At 42.3% G+C, this 16,934-nt stretch overlaps 1 protein-coding gene across 1 annotated transcript; it reads left to right on the top strand.

The window, feature by feature from the left end:
• The first annotated feature begins 36 nt into the window (after positions 1–36).
• Positions 37–16,876, top strand: PACRGL (parkin coregulated like). Its single transcript, XM_066632030.1, has 9 exons — positions 37–124; positions 2,205–2,350; positions 2,500–2,657; positions 4,740–4,804; positions 6,090–6,180; positions 8,069–8,203; positions 9,823–9,930; positions 12,477–12,557; positions 16,066–16,876. The coding sequence occupies exons 2-9, from the start codon at positions 2,299–2,301 to the stop codon at positions 16,120–16,122; spliced, it is 747 nt and encodes a 248-aa protein (XP_066488127.1). The 5' UTR covers positions 37–124; positions 2,205–2,298; the 3' UTR covers positions 16,123–16,876.
• The last annotated feature ends 58 nt before the right edge of the window (positions 16,877–16,934 follow it).

The raw sequence follows: 16,934 nt of genomic DNA, 5'->3' as shown, positions 1-16,934 counted from the left end.
CCACCCGTAGCTTCCTTAGCAACGGGCTCTGGGAGCGCGGCCGGGTCGGGAGCGCGCGCCGTGGAGCCCTCCGCGCGGGGGGGCCAGAAAGGGGCGGTCGCCGCTGCTCCTCTGCAGGCGCTCGGTGAGTGGGGGGAGGAGAGGGGGCTCAGTGTCGTCCTTCCCCCCTGTGGCATCACTGCCCCTGAGCATGTGCAGAGTGTCTGTGGGAGCGCCGCCCCTGGGCGTGTGTAGAGTGCCTGAGAGCCCCGTGGAGGCAGCGCCGCTGAGCATGTGCAGAGAGCTTGGTGTCTCTCAGGCGTGTAGAGTGCTTGAGAGCCCCTGGAAGCAGTGCCCCTAGGCATGTGCAGAGTGCCTTGGAGCCCTGTGGAAGCACCACCCCGGGCATGTGCAGAATGCTTGAAAGCCTGGTGGAGACACCACCCCTGGGCAGGTGCAGAGTGCTTGAGAGCCCTGCAGGGACACTGTGCTTGGGCAGGTGCAGAGTGCTTGAGAGCTCCCTGGAGACACTGCCTCTGGACATGTGCAGAGTGCTTGAGAGACCTGCAGGGACACTGCGCTTGGGCAGGTGCAGAGTGCTTCGTGTCTCTCAGTGCTGCATGACTATAGCCTGGACTTTCTGGACTCCACAAGTCTGGTCAGGAGCCCTTGCAGATCTGGGCTCCAGTTTCATTCTAGAACCACAGCCAGCCCTTCAGTGCCCAAGGAATGGAGGGGAAGCAAGTGAGAGGCTCCCCGTGAAGAAGAGGGTGCTGTTTTCAAGCAGGCTGGAGCCTCCACAGACCTGATGGGTGTGAACCTAATCCCAAGGTACACTTACTCCCAACAGTAAGTTCCACTGGGTTCATAAGGAGAATCCTCCCAGGTGACAGGAGGGTCTCTGCTTCAGCATCCTGTTTCCTATTTGCTTCTGTGAAACCTGCAGATTAGAGTGTACACATACACACACATACACACACATCATCTGGAGTATTGTGTCCAGTTCTGGTCGCCGCATCTCAAAAAAGACATAGTGGAAATGGAAAAGGTGCAAAAGAGAGCGACTAAGATGATTACGGGGCTGGGGCACCTTCCTTATGAGGAAAGGCTACGGCGTTTGGGCCTCTTCAGCCTAGAGAAGAGACGCTTGAGGGGGGACATGATTGAGACATACAAAATTATGCAGGGGATGGACAGAGTGGATAGGGAGATGCTCTTTACACTCTCACATAATACCAGAACCAGGGGACATCCACTAAAATTGAGTGTTGGGCGGGTTAGGACAGACAAAAGAAAATATTTCTTTACTCAGCGTGTGGTCGGTCTGTGGAACTCCTTGCCACAGGATGTGGTGCTGGCGTCTAGCCTAGACGCCTTTAAAAGGGGATTGGACGAGTTTCTGGAGGAAAAATCCATTATGGGGTACAAGCCATGATGTGTATGCACAACCTCCTGATTTTAGGAATGGGTTAAGTCAGAATGCCAGATGTAGGGGAGAGCACCAGGATGAGGTCTCTTGTTATCTGGTGTGCTCCCTGGGGCATTTGGTGGGCCGCTGTGAGATACAGGAAGCTGGACTAGATGGGCCTATGGCCTGATCCAGTGGGGCTGTTCTTATGTTCTTATGTTCTTATCTTTCTTATCATCAGATTTCTCCTAGGATTTTATTCAACGAAATCTACATAAGGCAGGCTATCCTAGATCCAATATGTTGTTATGAAAACAAACTCTCTCTCATTCCACCCTCATTATACGCACCCTCCAACCCCCAGCCACTCAAACAGCTAAGCTGTGGCTCACCATCTGTGTGTGTTGGTCTGCCCCCCTCCTAATTCTCTAATCCTTTTAAAAATCATCTAAAAGCCAGTAACTGTGGTATGTGGCGATGTATTCTATAAGTTGAATACTGTGTTGCTTGAAGAAATAGCTTCTTTTTTTCTTTTGCTGCCCTACAATTGCTCTGCAGAACTTCTAGTTCCATTGTAATGAAGAGGGAGGGAAAATGTTCTACCCTGTGTAAGTATGCACAATTACGTACAACACAAAAGTAGGCAGTGTTTACGTTTCTGTGGTACATTTCTGTTTGCAGTTCTGTGCTGCACAGACCTACTTACTAGCATTGCTTTCCTTTTGTTAACCCTGTGTGGATTCTCTCAAAGTTCCATAGCGCTTGTGATAGCGAATGTCTTCTTTATAACAGCTTTGTGTTCAAATTCTGCTTTCAGAAGTTTTGCTACCAGAGTAAGAAAAGAAAAGTGAAACCAACCTCTGTCAGTCTCGCTTTGCTGGAGGTGCCTCTTCATAGAATCCCACAGAGGCATGCAGGAAACAAAGACCTGTGAAGGCAGGCATTTGAAAAATGGAGCGACTGGTATGTGACTTCACTCTCTAAGTGTTTTTTTTCAGTTATGTGCTATTTATTTCTTCTGTGTGACAATGTTTCATTATCTTTAAGGAATCATGTAAATCCTGTCTATCTTTGGGGTTTTGTTAACTTCTTTCTTACTGTTGACTTTCCAGCAAGTGGTAGTGAAAGAGTGTCTTCAGGCTGTAAAATGAAAAAGAAGCCTGCAACCCAGAAGAGAAAGACATCATCCACTTCGTCTCCTTCTCCTGATTCTGCAATTAAGCCACAGCCCAGGCCTAGTGACAGACTTAATCCTAAAACAATTGATCCGGTATGTATGAGAGGTTCAGTTCAGGAGCCTGGATAATGTTGGGTTGATGGGGCTTACTTTAACACTGTCTTTCACCTTACCTGAATACTGTGATGCATAATAACAAAATCATGTGAGTGCTGTCTTTAAAAACCAGAGTCAAAGTGAGGAGCAGCTGATAAGGACAATCCTTGGTGCATTAATAGGATTGTCCTATTAATAGTGGATAGTGATTAAGGGTAGCAGAAGTGTGGGAATTTTTTTTTACAGCACCCTATCTTTTTGTTTTTCTACTCGTCCCATAACTGCTTTGTAAAAGCTAAGGAGAGTACTTTAGTGGAAGTAGCAAGAACATGTTCTGTTACATCTGTAACTCTGTACAGTGTTTAGTACTGTACAGTGAGCCCTTCTTACACATAATAATAATAATAATAATATAGGTATTTCTATACCGCCTTTCTTGGTCCTCAGATTTCTCCTTAGGCTTTATTCAAGGCGGTTTACATAGGCAGGCAATTTAAATCCCCGTAGGGGATTTAGACTCAGCATCTATGGATTTGCTCCAGCAAATCAGAAGTGCCTTACAGTTTCATCTGGGAGGTTTCTGAGGAGGACAGGAGACCTCTGGAGGGCCGGGTGTGGGCCCCCCCCCCCCGGTAAGAAATTGTACTGCTGCATGGCTCCCATCCCCTGCAGAATTCATTATCTGCAGAATTTGGTATCCGGGGGGGGGGGGGGTTCCTGGAACAGATCCACAGCAGATACTGAGGGCCCACTCTATTTTGAAACAAGAAACATCTTGTTTTTTTAAGTTGTGCACAGCTAGATGACAAGTCAGGTTTCACAATTCCTTGTGAAGCCCTCTGCTTTCTGTGTACGTTTAACTCTGCATTCTCTGAGGAAAATTAATTCTTGATCCCACTATGCTTTTGAAGAATGTACTTGTGTTCCTTGTGAGTTATGTGCTACTCTTACAGTAAGAGACCATTTTTCTTCCTTGTTGTTTTGTAAAGGCTGATATTTTGGCTCATATCAGAGGCTAGACAAATGTCATTGTTTACTAGTAATTCTTTACATTTTGAGAGGTCATTTTGTTGAATACAAAATCAAATGAATGTATTTTGCACTACATGAAAGGGAGGTGTTCACAGTTGAACAATAACACTACTGTTCAGGTTTGGATTTTATAATTTGAAACATAAATTCTATCCTCCGCAGAGACAAAAGCATATGAATCTGGAAAGATTTCTGTAACCCTCTCTAGATCTATAGGTCAAATAAACAATATGCTCAATGGTTCCTCATGCTCAATTGTAACATTGCTTCGGCCACCCAGCAAAACATTGTAAGTCTCTGACTATCAGTACTTCTCATTTTTAAAGCTAGAATACTCTGTTTGCTTTACGTATTTAATTTATTATTATTATTATATTATGATTATGCAGTATTCCTATACTGTCCTTCTCACTAACTTTCACAATGGATGAGAGTCTCACTGACCCACGGTGGTTCACATAGGCAGGCTATCACCAAACTCCTTTTTTTTTTTTACAAATTGAGTTTTTACAAATAACCCAGCCCACAGGTGTACAGATTTAATCCTTGTTGCGTATATGCAATGTTGGGCAGAAATGGCTTAATGTTCTATGAATAAATCGTAGAACTCCTAATTTCCAGATGTCTGTCCTCATGGTGTAGTCATCATTCTTTTTGCTGACATAAGCTTCCAGCAGGAGCAGCCACAAATCAGCCAGGTGTTATTTATTATTGGCAGCTGACCTCCACACTCCACCTCATGGCTTATCACATTGACTCCTTTGCCCTCTCATGGCCTGGTGATTGGCAGCAACAGTGACTCCTCATGGCTCCGTACTCTCCCAACGGCTTATCAGCTGTGTTAGTCTCTCTTCCAAATCACAGCCAGAGTTACTCCCACTTAGCTTCTTTGGACAAGGCAGCTGCTTAACCTCCAGACCACACCTCTTACCCATATATATGGAAGTGTATTAATAACCGAGGAATTAATAAGGGAATGGGCCTCCTCTTAAGTGGCTGTCTGGCACTTTTCTCAATAACACACCTTCACTTTTTCTTTCTACGTAGTTTGGTGTTCAGTCAAGAACTTCTGCCTTTGCTGCCATTTATTCCAAAGGGGGCATTCCTTGCAGGTAACACTTGGGGGCCAGAGGTGGGTGAGCAGAATGAAATTATTTAAGCTTTATATAAACAGGATAGCATTCTGTAGGAATGTTTGATTTTGATTGTACAATAATGTACAGTACTTAGTCAGCAAGTGTCACTGTCATTGGGACTCTACTTGTGAATGACACTAAGGGTTGGTTCACACATGACAGCTGAATGTGAATGATCTCTGTTCAAGAGCACTCTGTGTAAAATTTATATGGCAATTTTGTCTGTTAACATTGATCTGTGACTGCTCATTCGCATATAAGCCATGCTACATGCCATGAAGTGGTGAATGAATATGCCCTGGCTTACAGTACTCTACTTATATTGTAGGTATCTGTAGTATTCCTCTAAAGAAAGTTGTTTTATTTCTGAAACCCATCCTTTCAGGTTACTGCTCTATTGGGGCAAGGCTAAGTGTGTAACTGTTCTTATAATCATGCTATTTTGAGAGTCTCTATAGCACAATTAAAAAAAATTATTTATTTTTGTACACAGTTTCTACGTTTGAAATTATTTTGTTGCAGAAAAGTTTCATAAATACGTAATGTTATTAAAAAAATAATCTTAACGTTGCCTCCACAATTGAGATGTTTCTGGTGATTATTTCAGAGGGGTAATATATTTTATTAGCCTCTGATAGTGAGGTGAGGAACTAAAGAAGGTTTCAATTGCAGTGGTACAACCCTTCCACTGAACTCTGGAATACCAGTATAGACAGCTGAGTCCTGTGCAAACTGGTTAGGCAGCTGGGAAACCACCGCTGGTGCTTTTATGTTCCCAGGTGGAAAAGTTTGCAGTGTTGTAGATTAGTTCCATAGTATTATTCAAATCTATGGACATTTCGCATTATTCCATATGCAGTTGTGCAAGTGTATGCAGAAGAAACAGGGCAACAAAGATATATTGGCAATTTTATGTGCGACATCTTGTGCAAGGTGCTGAGCACATGGGCTATCAGAATTCCATTTGAATTTCTGTGCACAAGTATCTCTCATGCAAACAGAAGCATAACTTAAGCCACTGTGGGTAATTCCTGCAGAAATGTGTTTAGGATTGCTAATGCAATTTCAGCTGTCCATACCTATGACAGTTTATCATATCAATGAAACATAGCCATTAACATGAATGCAATAATATTTTTCATGTTGTTAGACACATTCATGTTTAATGAAATATCAAGTGCAAGAGTATGAAGTATTGCATGAAGTATCATCACTATCTTGTATTATTATTGGTGCTTTTTAACATTTCATTTTGTTTCAGGTTGGTTCATGGCTCTGTAAAACACAAATTGCAGTGGGATTGTCATCCAGAAACACTTCCATTTGATCCACTTCTTATAACTTTAGCGGAGGTAATTAAAGATACCCTTATAGTTCTTTAGCTTTTTTTTGAAAGCTCACGTGTTATATTGCTTGATAATATTTACTTTTCAAAGATGTGGGTTAACCCATGTCCTCAGGCTGTTTTGTTGCAGAAAGAATAAAGTGCAAATGGGAATTCAGGACAACTGAAAAAAGACAACATTACTGATAAAAACTGTTAAACCTCTTTTTTAATATGTAGAAAACTGTAGTAATCTTTTGAGAGGGAGAAAAACATGATTGTTCTTAATTCCAAGGAAACTGGGCTCTAGTCAGCTGGTATTTTTGTAATGGTGTATAAAAACTTCCCAGACACAGGTGGATAAATGATGAGTAGGTTACTAAATATTGTAACACCTAAGTTGTTCCCATGAACTATTTATAGAAATTGTACTCCTATTCTGTCTTTTCAGTAGGATTGGTGCAGAATTTAACTCAAAACTAGCTATTCCAGGAAGTCTGAAATGACCAAAAAGCCTTAGGAACCTAACAGATATATATAACAGAATAACAGAATTTTGCAGAATTTTCACCCTACAGGTCTTCTGCATAGGTGCAGATTAGCATCATCTTTCTTAGCTAGTAACCCAAATGACATATTCCATCTTTGCTGCTCTTTTTGCAAAATTGATCAGAATTATTTTTCATGTGAGGTTTATGCACCCTTTTTTTTTTTGAAATTGTACATGTCATCTTGTTGGAACAATGTTCCATTTGTACCTCAGGCAGGTCTATGTTTGGGCCTGCAGTACTATATATACCCTGTTGAGCTCTTTTGTTATTTACTCATCTGACTTTGGATCCATGTACTTAAGCCATTTCTGCTCAAAGTTGCATATACACAACAGGAATCAAATTTGTTCTTCTGTGGGCTGGGCAGAAATGCGTTAACTAAAGCTTTTCCAGCTTTATCTGGAACAACTAAATCTATATCCTAGAAGAACCAGCACAGAAGATGAAGACTTGAGCATATGAGTACATTTGTCAGCATCTGCTTTGTGTAGTAGTGCTTCCAAATTACACAATTAACACGACTGGCATTTGTCATTGTTTCTATACCTGCCAAGAGTGTGTATGAAAACAATAATTGAATCTAAACAAAGTAAGCTTTGGACCTTAGCAGCAGCATGTCAAACTGAGTGCAGAATTTTTATAGAATTTTTGAAAAACAGCTCTGTGTTTGAAAAAAAAAAAGTCAGATTTTTAAGATAGTTATTGTTTAATCCACTCTGTCTGTGCTGGTGCTAAGGCAGCACAGTTTCCTCCGACACAAGACACACTGCTCCGACACAAGACAAGTGACAGGAGCCATTGGTGCTGTTACTCCAGTCTGACTTTTACACTGTGGGGCAGAAATCTCTTCCAGTGTTGTGTAATAGAGGGGCTACTGGCAACCAATTCCTCCCTAAATTCATACTGCTAATTTCAGCCTTATGTCTACATTGAAATTCTGCTGAGGAAGGAGGGTGTACCTTCTTTCTAGCTGGTATCAAGAGGACATAGCTGTTCTGTCTGTCTTTCTCAGGGTAATGTAGTAATTTCAGAGCAAACAGGGGGCTTGGAAATTATCCTGATTATGTCTTGTTTCTGGATAAATGTCATTGTTTGGGGTGGTTGGAATGAATGTCAGAAAATAAATATGTTGATAAAGTGTACTGTTTGGGGGCAAGGTGGATTGATCAGATAGGTAAACAGAAAAGCTTGGTACATAATGTTACATTTGATGGAGCCACAAGGTGGCGCAAGTGTGTTTTGTAATGAACGTCTGTAATGAAACTAGTAACTTAAGCGTTGCTTAATAGTTTTTTTTTGGGGGGTGTTTTAATAAACTTGTAATGTTCGACTGTGTATTATCCTGACAATGTGCCACTTTGGCAGGGTCTAAGAGAGACAAGACATCCTTATACATTTGTATCCAAAGAAGGCTTTAAAGAATTGCTCTTGGTGGACGGTGCTGCTCAAAAAGCTATTCCCTTGCTACCTCGGCTTGTTCCAGTGTTAAAAGCTGCTTTGGTACGTCTGTTTCATTTGTGAGATCTGGAGACAGCTTCTTGTATACTTTAACAATTGGAGTCTAATAATGTTAGTCACATTCTCCCACAGATGTGCACAACTACTGTATGAAAGTTTGTGCATGGAGGATCAATCTCTGATCCAAAGGATCAGCAATGTTTATCTACCTGGATTTTAATCCTGCTCAGCAGATTACATAGAGGCTCTCAGAAGATTACAATAAATGTAAATATTTATGTTGCAGTAAAAACCCTTCTGCAGTTCCAACTAGTGAAAATGTAAAAGCTCTGAACTGTTGTTACACATCCTAATTCTAACTAGTACAAACTAGAACAGACTGTGTGTATTGGTACAGCAGTTTCTAGTCTTTACTAGTTAGAACTAGGATCTCTGAAGACATTCAGAACTTCTAGTTTTCCCTAGTTGGAAGTAGTTCTAACAGGATTTTGGGAGTTTTACTGTAACATATACAATAAAATGTAAAATGAGAACACTTTATGTAATAAATGTGGTACATGTCCCACAAAAGGGAAAAATTAGTGCAAACTTGCCTTCAGAGACAAGTGATTGTTTATGGAACAGCTATAAAGAAAGGAGCAAAGTGACGGAAGAAGAGAACTTGCTCTGGAGCAGGTCACTGGCAGTGGCATCTTGAAAATGGCTGCCAGCAGCATGCTCTGTGCTCTATCATATGGTCTGTTATGACAGCAGAATTCTGTGTCATGAACTCTGTTCTGCTGTCATAGTAAGCCCAATAGGATTGGACTTTTAATCTCTCTTAAGCTTTCATATACAGTAGTTGCAAGAATACAGGGTAGTATTTGTAATGAGGAGTGGCTACTATTTTTGTGCCTGTTTTTTTTTAAACTGCTCTTTTGCAGAATTTTTTTCAAATGTATCTTCTGTAGTTCTCTTTAGATAATTTTTCCCTAGCATAACTGATGAACAAAGTCACACACCAGTTCATCCTTGAAAAATGCAGCACTTGAGTGTAACTTTTTCTGCTAGCAATATTAAGATGCTGTCAATAATGTTCTAACATACAGAATCCATTCATTGTAGACAAGAAATCTGCTAAAATTTTAGAACTTGATGCGGCAATATAATTCAAATTGATCTTACATTGTATTAATTAAATAATATTGCTGGTAACTAAAATAAATATAAGATAGTCCTTTTGCCACTTCTAATGCGGCATCTTCAGTGGAAGTGAATTGAAGGCTGCAGCCCCTTGTAAATCTTGGACATTTACTGGAAGGTTTTTTGTAAGTCATGATTTTTTGCTTGTTTATTGGGTTAGAAATATGCAAATATTTAAATATGTTCCATTGAAATCAGTGGTTCTTCCAAGTAAATATGTATGCAGAATTGTGTTATCAGTTTATCAGTTTCTGATTCAGTTTATTCAGTTTCTGATAAATCAGAATTGTTTTACCAGTTTATCAGTTTCAGTGGAATTTACTCCACAGTGTGGAGGTCAGCAAGCAAACAAAGGCTTGGTGCCTGCTTTGGCATGACTATTGATCTCATCAGCTTGTCATCTAAAGAGCTTCCAATTTGGAAGAGGGGTCTTAAATTGGCTGACCATTGGGTTAACTTTTTCCCCTCTTTTTTAAAAGGCCCATTCAGATGGTGAAGTATTTGAAAGAGGACTAAATGCTTTGGTACAGCTGAGTGCTGTTGTTGGCCCTTCACTCAATGATCATCTGAAGCATCTTCTTTCAAGTGTGAGTACACTGTTTACCAGTGGCCAACTTGCATTTCTTCTGGGGTGATTGAGGAACACAAAACCAAGTGCTAGTGACACGTCTGCTGTTTCACGTCTGTGATGCAGTAGCAGCAGCAAAGGAAAGGCCGGCCTTGCTTTGTGCAAGGCCTTTTATAGGCCTTGAGCTATTACAAGACCTTCATTCATTCATATAAGTTCATCTTTAATATATTCATTTATGTAAACTTATGTAAATTTATTAAAATTTTAAATGTAAATTCTTTTTCCCCCTGGCCCCCGACACAGTGTCTGAGAGACTATGTGGCCCTCCTGCCAAAAACTTTGGACACCCCGATCTAGAGCTTTAGAACATGGGTGACACCCCCTGCTTTAGAACATGGGTGACAAACGATTTTTAGAGTGTGTGTCCCACTTAGTGATAATTTTTTTTAAAATTTATGTGTGTCTATGGTAATTTTGAGCAGCAGATTATCAGTATTTAAAAAAATTTATAATGTATACTAGTATAGAGGTTGAGTCTCATTATTCTTGAGAGTTCTGTTCCCAGAACTCATGTGGATGGCAAAATCACATTAAAGTAAAACCATTTTTAAAAAATGTCCCTTTGCTAGGCAATTTCAAAACAGCCTTGCTGACCTTTGTGATGTAAGACAGTCATTAGGCAAACAATCTGTCAATCAGTCTCTCTCCAGGCACTTAAAAAGGCTTCACTTTGAGCCAGCAACCCTTCACCCAGAGTGCTGCTGCTGCTGCTGCTGCTATTATTATTATTATTAATTTTTACCCTGCCTTTCTTCCCAAAGGGACTCAAGGTGGCTTACAAAACAAGGTTAAAACAAATTAAAAACATAATTTAAAAACAGATAAAAAGCATAACATATCACCTGAGTGCTGTGCTGGGAAGGAATGCAAAGTGATTATCTTCCTTTCACATGCTTAGGGGGAAGGGAGGGGCTGCTTGCCTTAGAGTGAAGCTGTGCCTGGAGAGAGAATGATTGATGGATTGTTAGCTAGCTGCTCTCTCTCACATTAATGAAGCTATTGTTAAACAACTTTTTTCCTTTAATTTAAAGGGCCCTTCTTATCATGTTGAGATAAAAACCCCGTGGATAAATAGGTTGCACCTGTATATTTAAACCCTGTTGAAAACCATATAAAATGGGAGCTGTCCTTCGATCTTTTGGGAGTTGATTCCACAGATGTGGTGCCACAACAAAGAAGACCCTGCACCTTGCTGCCTTCCCCTTGGCCTCAGATGGTGGCTGTGTCTTAATCAGGGCCCTATCTGATAATCATAGGGAACGTGCAGGTGGCAGTTTTTAAGATATCCCAGCCCCATGCCATAGAAGGCTTTAAAGGGTGATCACCAACCATTGGGCTCGGAAATGAATGGGTGGCCGGTGCAGCCACCAGAGCTGTGGCATAGCATGCTAAACCTGCCGAGCCCCAGTGACCAGCCAAGCCACTGCAGTCTGCACTAACTGCAGCTTGTGGACTGTCTTTAGACTACTGTAATTCACCCATCTAAGAGTGCATTACAGTAGTCTAAACAAGATGTCATGGAGCATGGACCACGGTACTGAGGTCCACCAGACTCAGGTGCCACCTTGACATTTTTACTCAATTTTTCAGTATTTAGCCTTATTATTATCCTTTCTTGCATATCACAGCTGCCCATTCTTGGCTGGACTTGGCATTAATTACTAGTTGGATCCCACCTTGGGCATCCTAATGTATTCACGAATAATGTGTGCTGAACCAAGTAGGGTAGCTTTTTGAATTTGACTGATAGTGATTTTGTCAATATTCAGATGTTTTAATTGGAAGCATTTTTGGGACTGCACCCAGTGTACCAATCACAACTGAGATAACCGCTGCTGGTTTGCACCATAATCTTTGGATTTCAATTTTCAAATCCTGATATTTAGTAATTTTTTCATGGCAGAGGTGATCAGGAGCCTGGCAATCTTGTCAGTGCCTTCCTCTTCCTGCAGCACTGGAACAAGAATGGGGGGATTGATGCTCCTTACCTCATCACTGTGCTCAGTTGTTGTGTGTGGTTTAAAGGGAACACATCCCTTTAAATGCTGTGCAAGTGTGGTGTGAGGTGAAGGGTAGTGAAGCACAACTTTCTCACGCATTTAAAGTTTCAAAAGACACAATCCCTTTAAATCCTGTGCAAGAATGGAACATGAGGAGAGAAAAGGATGATCCAGTTCTTGCTTGCATTTAGTGATTGGCACTGCAGAACATGTGCTAACAAAATCTTTTCACGTGTCACCTTGGCCCTGCCTAGGTTTGCCACCCCGCTCTAGAACCTCATCAGGCTGACACAGCTCGTGGCCTGCCAAACTGATCATAGCAACCAGCCGTGTTATGTGACTTGATAGATGCTTGAATCTATGAAATTAGTGCAGTCTGTTATCAGTCAGTGTCACCCAGGTCTTGTTTCTGGTCAACAACTAATACTGAAGAAGCCCACAGCTGCACAACTTTGGACAGTTTTAAAAATCAAACCCTTGTTGCATTTTACTTTTACAACAGCTTTCAAAGAGGCAGATGAGCAAGAAGTTCAAAGAACAGACTACAGATGCTTTGCAAAAGCTGGAACAGTATGGTGGGAAGGTGAGTTGAACCAAGGGGCTGCTACTACAGCAAACTTATGTGTTGTTCCCACTGCCTAGCACAGGGCTTTTCAAACTGGGGCATTGCGACGCCCCAGCCTGCGGGCCCTGGCTCCTGCCCCCTTAAGGGGCAGGGGCAGCCTGGAGGCAGGGAGGAGGCAGCGGTGTGATCCCCAGGATTGCGCCGCTCAGGTACACGTACCCAAGCCCCTGCAGCCTCCCGGGGGTGTGGGTAGCCCGGCGCGACCTGCAACAGGGCTCCCTGCAGCAGTGAATGTAGATGCAGAGCAATCGCACTCTACTTCCTCTTTAGCGGAGGCTTTCGGTCCACTTCTTCTTTAGTGGAGGCTTTCGGTCCACTTCCGCTTTAGTGGAGGCGGGGCGTGATTGCTCTGCATCTACCTTCATTGCTGCGGGGAGCCCTGCTGCAGGTCACACCAGGCTCCTCGCACCCCCAGGAGGCTGCAGGGGCTTGGGTACATGTACCCAAGCCCCTGCAGCCCCCCTGAGCGGCATGATCCTGGGGATCGCGCCGCTGCCTTCCCCCGCCCCTGCTGCCTCCCCCCTCCCGCCCATGGAAGAACTTAGTGGCTCTCAAACTCTCCCAGAGTGTTTACAATGCACATTTTATCACTTGCATTGTAAAATGTGCATTGTAAACCAGAGGGTTTGAGAACCACTGGCCTAGCAGTATTAAGTTCATCTCATGTAGTCAAGATAGCATACTATGACACTGGAGTGGTCTGCAGGACAAAACTAACATGTATCTAGTCAGTAACACATCTCATTGTTGTTGGTTTTCCTGATCCATTGAACTTGTTTTATGTAAACAGAAGCCTGCCTACCTCTTGGAAGTAATGTGAGGTTAATACTAGATGAGTGGAATGCAGGAATTCAGATGAGTGCCTTACACCCTCTTCCTAAGTTACTTGGAAGTGTGGGTCTGCAAAGATAATTCCTTTTTCATTTGCAAGTGGGAGGAGAGGAGGACATTCCTATGTGAATGTTTCCAACCAGCTCTCTCTCATTACTGTTTTCAAAGCACTTGCGCTAAAATTGCCACACCCATTTCGTCCTGGTAATAGAGTGCTTGGGAACTCATATCAAACCACTAAACAAATCCCATACTGCACTTGTACTGCCAAAGTTATGGGCAAGTACTTTTAAGGGAAAGTGGGGTAAATGGAGGCACTGAAAGTAAGAGAGAGTTATGCATGTGCCAGAACCTCTCCCACTGACTTCTCTCAAACATAATTCTAAGTTATAGGACAAAGTATGGGCTGGTTCATACATGCACATAATTGCTTGATTTCCTTGCACTTAATTACTAAATACCAGATAACTGAATGCATAAAGCAGCTTGCTCAAAAATAATTTCATTTGAGTAGATATGAACATTCTGGCTCTAATCTAGGAGTATATGCAGTGGAAATTCTGCTAATCAGCTGTTTATTGGGGAAACGGCAAGTAGGACTGAATCCATTTTCTTGCTCTCTCTTCCCTACAGAAGATTGTGAGGACTTTGTCTTTTGTAAAAGTCCTCCATGCCCATAGGCTTCAGCTCACAGAGAACTCCATGCACAACATGTCTTGCATGTGTGGTTTTTTTTTTACTAATGATACGTCTGCAACTCCTAAACCACAGATAGTCACACTTATACAGGGCACTGAAGTGCCTGGCATTCATGGTGGCTTCTGAGGGCCAGAAGGGACGTCAATAACTAGAAAGTGACATCATGATGACCAGAAATAAGCACTTTGTTCTGACATAGAAACTCATTAGCTGCAAATGACAGAAGAGAAAATGTGCAAATCTTGTTCATATTTTCAAGATATGAGAGAGCCCAATTATAATGGGGCTGGATAAATTATCTCTAGGGGCCGCATTCAGCCTGCAAGCCTTATATTTGACACCCCTGCCCTAAACTGTAGTGTTGTGTCTATGGAGGGCCCTTCAAGTCATGACTTCATATTGCAAGTGATAAAATGTGCATTGTAAACCAGGACAGTTTGGAGAGAGCATCATATTAATAAATTACTCATGTTTAAAAGCAGTTTCAATGTGAACTTTGTATGTGCTCTTATTGACAGGATAAGCTTGATAGTTTGGGCTGTGTCAGAATGCCAGATGCAAGAGAGGGCACCAGGATGAGGTCTCTTGTTATCTGGTGTGCTCCCTGGGGCATTTGGTGGGCCGCTGTGAGATACAGGAAGCTGGACTAGATGGGCCTATGGCCTGATCCAGCAGGGCTGTTCTTATGTTCTTAACTACAATTCCCAGAAAGCCTTGCAGGTCTCTTGTTATCTGGTGTGCTCCCTGGGGCATTTGGTGGGCTGCTGTGAGATACAGGAAGCTGGACTAGATGGGCCTATGGCCTGATCCAGTGGGGCTGCTCTTATGTTCTTAACTACAATTCCCAGAAAGCCTTGCAGGTCTCTTGTTATCTGGTGTGCTCCCTGGGGCATTTGGTGGGCTGCTGTGAGATACAGGAAGCTGGACTAGATGGGCCTATGGCCTGATCCAGTGGGGCTGCTCTTATGTTCTTAACTACAATTCCCAGGAAGCCTTGCAGGTCTCTTGTTGTCTGGTGTGCTCCCTGGGGCATTTGGTGGGCCGCTGTGAGATACAGGAAGCTGGACTAGATGGGCCTATGGCCTGATCCAGTGGGGCTGCTCTTATGTTCTTAACTACAATTCCCAGAATGCCTTGCAGGTCTCTTGTTATCTGGTGTGCTCCCTGGGGCATTTGGTGGGCCGCTGTGAGATACAGGAAGCTGGACTAGATGGGCCTAGGGCCTGATCCAGTGGGGCTGTTCTTATGTTCTTAACTACAATTCCCAGGAAGCCTTGCAGGTCTCTTGTTGTCTGGTGCGCTCCCTGGGGCATTTGGTGGGCCGCTGTGAGATACAGGAAGCTGGACTAGATGGGCCTATGGCCTGATCCAGTGGGGCTGTTCTTATGGTCTTAACTACAATTCCCAGGAAGCCTTGCAGGTCTCTTGTTGTCTGGTGTGCTCCCTGGGGCATTTGGTGGGCCGCTGTGAGATACAGGAAGCTGGACTAGATGGGCCTATGGCCTGATCCAGTGGGGCTGCTCTTATGTTCTTAACTACAATTCCCAGAATGCCTTGCAGGTCTCTTGTTATCTGGTGTGCTCCCTGGGGCATTTGGTGGGCCGCTGTGAGATACAGGAAGCTGGACTAGATGGGCCTAGGGCCTGATCCAGTGGGGCTGTTTTTATGTTCTTATGTTTCATGTCATATTAAGGTATAAAAGGTCAGTTGGGAAAGAAGTAGTAAAGATCGTTTACATTTTTCAGATTTTTCAGGACAAAGTTTTGAAATTCTTTTCAGTTGCATCATATACGTGACTATACTGCAATTTGTTGCTGGAGAGAAAGTGGCATGGTGTTCCAGTTCACATGTTTGCTATATATTGATTGTGCCTTCAAATGATTTTAACACAAACTTAGTAGTTATTTACCATGTTCAATTCTCATTTTCTCAACAGGAAAGTCTGACGATTATAAAATCTAAAATTCCAACATATTGCTCAATTTCCTCTTGAGAAGAGACGTCAACCTGCATCCTTTTCAAACTGTGTTTTGTCACTTATGTTTCCATAGTGCATTGTTTGGTAAACCCTTGGGGAAAACAAGGGATTAAAAATTAAGACATAAGGTAAGAGTACACATTCTCAATGCACTTAATTATGGCAAATGGTATTATCATCATTGTTCCAGTACTTCTAGCAGGAACTGCAAATCAGTTTGTTTTAATACATTAAATAATGGACTTTATCCACCTTTGTCAAATGTGACTTTAAAGATAATAGGGATACAGCATTTGCTATGTATACTGCATGGTTTTTTTTCTAACTGTGATACTAGTTTGGTATGTGTATGAAATTCGATGACTTAGGAATTTAGGGCACAATCCAATCAAAGGGAGGCACTGTTAAGCCCCACTGCTTTAGGTGTGGGAGAGAGTTATGCATATGCCAAAACCTCTCCCGCTGAAGACAATAGGACTAGAGAGTGTGTAACTCTACATGGCTTCTGCCATGATTAATTTATTTTTAAGCAGGAACAAATTCCTTGCTATGTCACAGAAAAACCTATTTTTGTACTGTCAATTTATGGAAAGAAATCTTACTCTAACAGTTCTGGGCACCTTAATCTGTGTTTCAGTAAAACTGAGATCTGTCTTAGAGCAAACAATATGTTTCAATGACTATACCCTTGCATTAAAAACAAAGTGGAATGTTGAGTATTAAAAGATTGACTTAAAGCGTCCAGTATTAAATGTTTACATAAAACTTTTTTTTGAGTGCTGACTCCGCTTAAAGTCCTTTAAAACAAACCAACTGACCAGATAGTC

Source organism: Tiliqua scincoides, chromosome 6 (genome assembly GCF_035046505.1).
Source record: "Tiliqua scincoides isolate rTilSci1 chromosome 6, rTilSci1.hap2, whole genome shotgun sequence".
Lineage (NCBI taxonomy): Eukaryota > Metazoa > Chordata > Lepidosauria > Squamata > Scincidae > Tiliqua > Tiliqua scincoides.
This window is presented reverse-complemented; position numbering and strand designations above follow the sequence as displayed.